The 6,521-nt window shown below is 44.3% G+C and overlaps 1 protein-coding gene across 3 annotated transcripts in view; it reads left to right on the top strand.

Moving 5' to 3' along the window:
• Window positions 1-6,521, top strand: part of CDCA7L (cell division cycle associated 7 like) — a 59,021-nt gene that overhangs the window by 11,160 nt on the left and 41,340 nt on the right. Inside the window, exon 1 of one of the 3 annotated variants that reach the window (XM_011361650.2) lies at window positions 4,782-5,082. The exons of 1 other annotated variant lie outside the window; for it this stretch is intronic. In XM_011361650.2, coding sequence (XP_011359952.1) covers window positions 5,059-5,082 — 24 coding nt within the window. In that variant the 5' untranslated portion in view covers window positions 4,782-5,058. Of the gene's footprint in view, window positions 1-4,781; window positions 5,083-6,521 lie in introns of those variants that run through there. One more of the 3 variants, XM_011361649.2, reaches the window with a different exon arrangement.

The raw sequence follows: 6,521 nt of genomic DNA, 5'->3' as shown, positions 1-6,521 counted from the left end.
TAGGGAAAAGACTCTTTAAAATAATGAAAGAACACCTGCTAAAAGTGGCCTATAAATGGAAAAATAATTTCAGAAAAAAATGGGAGAAGATATCAGACCCCTAGGCATGGTAAATAAGTAGGCTGGCATGATAGTACATAAAGAACTTAGTTCCTATTTTGTTAAAGTTTGAATTTCTTCCCTCACCCTCAGACTACCTGAATAAAGGCAAAAAGGTGAGAGCATAGCTTTAGCTTCGCAGTAGGGTTCTAGCTGGCTCTGCTGGGTCATTGTGAGAGTTTCTTAAACCATAAAATCTCACTGTCCTCATCTGAAAACCGAGGATAGTATTATGTACATCACTTATGACTGAGTGAAATCATGCATAAATAGTTCCTGGAACATGGTTAATGTTTAGTAAATGGCAGGATTATTACTATTAATACTCTCCACAAGTGTCCACCACCCTAGCCTTCTCAAAATTACAGTCACATCTGATACTACATATTCATTTCTGTAGGAATAGTTTTGTGTGGATTGGACAGGTATGTAGTATCACCATTTCACAGATGGGAAAAAGTGAATCTCAAAGATTAGTCCCAAGGTCATCTAGCACATGAGCAGTTGACCTTGGATTACAACCACAGTGGTTCTTTGAGCAAGGATCAGAATCACCTAGATGGTGATTAAAACCTAGATTGCTGAGTCTCACCCTCTGAGTTTCCAATTCAGTAGGTCTGGGATGGGGACCATGAATCTGAATTTCTTTATCAGAGCCCAGGTGTTGCTGATGCTGCTGGACTTAAGACCCTGCTTTGCAACACCACTGAGCTAGACTAGAGCGATGGTTTCAAACATACCTGCTCATTAGAAACATCTGGAGTCTTAACGAAATCAATGAACCCATGACTGCCTCAAGTCTGTGGATTTTTCTGCTATCACAAATGTGATTCAGCCTTAACTCTAGCATATAAATACTTGATTATTCCAAGTGAAAAAAAAAAGAGATAAATCTGTAACGACTTTGGAAATTCCACAAAGTCTGGAAAGTTGTGGGGTTTTTCCCCCCTGAAAAGGTAGTACTAATATTTTGTATTTGTAAAGCCAAGTATTTAGAGAAGTTTTATATTTTTGATCTTAAATTTTCCATTTCATGACTCGATTCTCTATTATTGCCAAATACTCAGAGTTGACAAATAATTGTGATTCCTGACCATAGCTGAAGCAGTAAAATTTCCCCCATATTGTAGTGATACTCTGAAATGCTTTTCTGAACACTAGTTGGTTATGTTAGCTTTGACAAAAATAGAAAAGAAACCCTGCTTTAAAAAACATTTTTTCTATGTAATGAAATGTGACTTTTATGTCATTTAAGAAATAATTTATTTCTTATAGATTTATTCTAAACTCAATGTTGATAGTGTATAGATTACTTTAAAAATGCTACTTATATAATTCATTATGAAAAAACTTAGTTTAAAAGCTATGGACCACAGCACTTCCGTTGGTGTTGCTAATTAGAAATGGATCATTACGATTTCCTTTTCTAATATATAAGTTCTTTGAAAGAGCTATTAAATGTTCTCATGTTCATCCACTTATTACTACTGCCTCATTATAATCATATTTTATGTTCACAGACCAAATTAATATATATTGTACAAAAACCTATGGAATGTGGATTGCGTTAATCACGTTTGGAGTTTACATAGCATCTCTAAGAAAGCCCAAATACTTTGAAAATATCGTTTCATTTATTTCCACAGCTCTGTTTTTGGGGAGCAGATGGGTAACTCACAGCTGAAGGATTAAACGAGAGAATGCATGTTGTGGTGAACTCCGCACAGGGCTTGGTGCATAGCCAGGCCTCGTTAAGTTAGCTGCCATTATTGATACCACTGTTGTCGACTTTTTCTTAGCACCATGGGCACTACAGTTTCATTATGATGTGTACTTTTTTGCACCCAGTATATGAAAGCACCGATTATTGGTTGTTCAGGTCCTTCTCTCCATAGCCTTTCAAATGATTATCATCAGAATAGGCTTAAATCGTGCGGCTGTGACAGCGGCATCTCGGCATATGCCTAGTCAGGAAGATGGAATGCCAGGTTGTAACTGAAGCAAACTTTCCAGAAAGGCACCCAGCCACCGTCAGTTGATAATTTTGCTACAAGAGACTCGATTCTTGATCTTTTAATCTATTACAACTTGGAAATTTTATCTCTGAGTGTCTCAAATTTAAGGCTCTCTCTCCTTCTAGGCTAGGTCTTATCTAATCTGAATGAGAGGAAAGTTTCAAGATACCAGCAGATAGAGAACAACCAGAGATGTTATCTTGTTTAAATGGCACTTTGTTTATTCATGATCAAATATAACACTAAGCAATGTTCAGATATTACCCACATTGCTTCCAGCTCTGTTAAATGCGGATTCTTTGCTGGGTTGTCCAGAACACCAAAACTGGTGGGATAAAGGGTGGATTTAGGAGTCTACCTACAGCTGAGCTCTGAGGGTAGTGCCGAGCTACTACTTCAGAGCAGAGGAGAGATACTTGGACTCCTTTGAAAGAGCCCTGGGCCAGGGCTGACATCCAAGCACAACTATTTCCTGTTATTTAAAGCATGTGTGATGGCATCTGCTTACAAATATCTTACCTTGTTGACGGTACTATGGACCGAGTTTTTATTCTCTCATAAAAATATGTGAAAAGCAAGCAAGCATAGATTTCTAGACAGAGATTTCTTAAAGGAACTTTGCAAACATTTGTCTCCTTTTTTGCTGGGAAGGGACAGTCAAATCACTCTTGCAGTGCCATGCTGAAACCCAATGCTCACATGTCGTTAATCCCATCATGATTAGGAAGTATTAGCACAGGATGTTAAAAATCCCCTGGTTCCTTAGGGATTTCCCTAAACAGAAGTAAACCAAAATCTGACAACAAAACACATCCCTATAGAATTGATTACTAAGTACCATTCAAGTGCATGGGCTTGCCAGGCAAAGGAACAAAGTTTCCAGGTTGCCATCTGAAGACTTAGGACTGGTTACAGCAAATTCCTACAGCAGGAATGCTCAGCTGCTTTCAGATTTCCAAGTAAGAACGAGGTTGCTTCAAGTGCTTTGCGAAATATGGCTTACTCCAAATTTATACTCCCTTTTCCAAAAGAGATTTGATACAACCTACAATGAAAGGGGATAAATGAAAATAATATCACTGGTTCATGGGGAAGCAATTATACCAAAAAAAAAAAAAAAAAGTTCTGATTGAATAAATTCTCTGAGTTTCCTGGCAGCCAAAGGGAAAATGTAAAGACTAATGGAGAGAATGTTCAATCTGAGGCATAATGATTGGTTTTCAATATGGCGATCTGCAGCTGTCATTTAATAGCAGGGTGGCAGGGGTCTTTCTCCTTATACATTTTCAATTCTGCTGCCTTATTTGAAAAATGTGGATAATGAGAATCTGGAAGAACATTGAGAATTTCAAGGAGAAACTGTGAAGGAAAATTCTAAAGCGTAGTAAAAGTGAAAGTGGCTATAATCAATAGTTGACATTATCCAAAAAGAAAACATTTTCTTAAATCAGACAAAGTTTTATTGGGCTAACCACCTCGTGGGTCTGGAACACAGATGGCACAGAGCATATTTACAAAACCAGTGAAAGAAAGGACAGTTCCCAGGTGTTTTCTCCTCAAGTGTGTTTGGCCAACTTCATTCACTCCAACAAAGATGAAGGTCGGATCCCAAGCAGCCAAGGTGGGCTGCAGAAGGTCTCATGCATAGTGTTCCTCCATGAACTCATGACTGCAGGGGTAAACAGGCTTTCGGTACTACCCAGCAAACCTGCTATGACTTCAGGACAACTACGCCGACCACCCTCCACCCTCCACCCTCCACCCTCCACGATGCCTGCTTCAAGCCTTCCAGTCTCTACCGGCTTAATTCTTCACTCTCGGTATCTGAACTCTACGAAGTCTTCCCTGGCCTGTGCCATATTAAGTCCCCTATTTTACACCACCAAAGTACCACTTACCTTTTCCCTCGGGGCATCTATCATATCTCCAAATTTACATTTATTTTCATCATTATCGAATGCAATATCACCATTAATTAATGGCATTATTTGAATCCAACGTTAAATTATTAACCAAATTAATAATTACATTATTACTACACTTATTAGCATCCTTATTACATTTATACCATCGTGTAGGTGGTTGGCTCCCAGACTGTAAGCTCCAACGCAGCAAGGACCTGTATTTTGTTTTACTGTGTGTTCCTAGGCCTAATACATAGTAGGTGCTCAACCAATATTTGTTATAAATTAATCAGCATTCCTGACCCCTCGAAATCCCCTGTCCAGCGGCGCTGGAGGCCTACGTGTACCATGGTATAGCGAAGGCCATCGAAAGTTCCAGGCGTCTTTGCAGCTTCCCACCCCAGGCCTTGGCGAAGAAACTTGGGTTGCCTGTTTTGCAAAGTGAACTCCGTAGCGAAAGATTTTGGGAGGCGGCACAACCCCGCCCCTTACAACAAAACAAGACAAGCTCTGAAGCAGCCCTAAAATGCTTTCCTAGATCGGAAACACTGATTGCAGCACCGAGGCTCGCGCTCCAGGGCACAACCTGGAATAAACCTTGCAAACATCCCGCGCGGTGGCGGGGCGTGCCAGCTGGAGGCTGCGCCGGGACTGCCCCCTCACATTTCTCCCGCGCGAAACCAGGCCGGACGGCTCCACTCCCTCCCTCCGCTGCAGGGGGGAGCCCTGCACCCCCACACTGGCAGCCGCCTTGGGCCACGCCCATCTGCAGCCCCTTCTCGCGCCGCCTGCAAAGCGAAGTTCCCTGGTCGCAAAGTTTGTGTCTGTGACCGGAGCCCCGCGGCCCAGCGCGGCGGCGCCGAGTGGGTGGCGCTTTGCGCTCCCCCTGTCCCGGGCGCCGAGTGGGCCCCTCCCCCGGCCCGCCGGAGCTCCGGGCGCTGCGCGCGGGCTGCGCGACCGCGGGTGCTCTCCGTGCGTCGGGCCCGTGGCGAGCCAGGCTCCCGTGGCTGCGTGCGAGGAGGCTGGAACCGGGTGGAAGAATGGAGTTGGCAACTCGCTCCCAGGTGAGGGTCCGGCGGCTCGCCGCAGCCCCGACGTCCCCAGGGCCTGCCTTCCCTTTGCTCCCGGCCCTCTTCCCCGCCTTGGGCTGGAAACGTGGCCCTTGGCTACGGCGCTGTGGATCGGGCGTGCCCAGTCCCGCGGAGCGGGCGCGCCCTACAGGTGTGCGCAGTGGGTCAAGGTTGTGCCAGTCGGACTGCAGAGGCCGGGCCGCACTGCGGCGCTGGGCTCGGTCCCAGAGGATGGGTGCCCAGAGGTCGCAGGCCCGGTCGCTGCGGCCGGGAGTCCCAGGAGCGAACGCATTTCGAGAGAAGTGCATGCGGGGAGGGAGCAGGGGCGCAGCGCTTGCGTTAGCTGCGTTCGTGGCACCCGGCACGGGGGTGGGGAGCTTTTCTGGTGCGCCCCCCTCCCCCTTTCTCGGGGAATTGGCGCAGAGATAAGGAAGTTTAAGAAAAGTGTAATTTTACTAAATAGTCGAAAGACCGGTTCGCGTTAGAAAATGGAGTTTAAAAGGAATGCTTTTGTATTTGTTCTAGAACTTTTGTAAATGTTTTCAAGGAATTTGTAACCACTTGGGGCGGGATGGGGGTGGGGATGGCAGCGTCATTAGGCCAAATTAAAAACAAAAGCCCCAAGATCCCAAACCGTATACACAGCACGACCCCAATTAACGCGTTAGGGTCTTAACTAGGTTTTAACAAACACTTGAGCGTAAGTTACCCAAATGTTTCAGTGGGTGATGAGAATGTGAACGTGGCTTCAGTTTTCTTTTTCACTTTTTAAAAGAACTTTTCTCTACTTTCTAGTAATGAATATACGTGTTTTTTTTTTCTTTCCCCCAGAGGTAAGCAACAACAACTTTTTGAGGAGAGCTAAAAATAAAACTTTTAGAAAGGGAAGGAAGCAGCTTGTGGGAGCCCAAGAGATGCTTTGTGTGAAGGTTGGGTTTTTTTCTTGCTTTTGTGAGCTCCTCTGACTTACTGCTTCCACCTTACCTTCGACTGGTGTTTACCTCTTTACTTCACCTGGGTGCTGGGCCTTGGCGATGGAGACAGAAGCGACCGACGCCAAGCTCCTGGGGTGGCTAGTGATGTCTGAGCCCAGGCCGCTGTCACCTGCCTGGGTCCAGAGGCAAAGTTAGGGCCACTAATGGTCACTTTGGCCATTTAGTGATTTCTAAAAGGCTGCCTGAAAGTGGACATTGAGGAGGAATCTGTTGTGGATGTTTATAAGAAAGAGAATTGTTTTTAAAATTCTCCAGTGATGGGAGATATTAAAAGTAAGGAAAACAAACTAATTCAAGATGAAAGGATTGAGAAAGGGTTAGATTGCTTTTTTTTTTTTTCTTTTTCCTTTGCCACTGGTGTTACCATACAGTCAATATGCTATGCTTTTAGAAGGTTCAGGTTTCTCCAAGACTTAAACCTTTATGGAAGGAGCTTTG

This window comes from Pteropus vampyrus, unplaced genomic scaffold (assembly GCF_000151845.1).
Source record: "Pteropus vampyrus isolate Shadow unplaced genomic scaffold, Pvam_2.0 Scaffold69, whole genome shotgun sequence".
NCBI lineage: Eukaryota > Metazoa > Chordata > Mammalia > Chiroptera > Pteropodidae > Pteropus > Pteropus vampyrus.
Note: the sequence above shows the minus strand (reverse complement) of the source record. Positions and strands in the feature narration are given on the sequence as shown.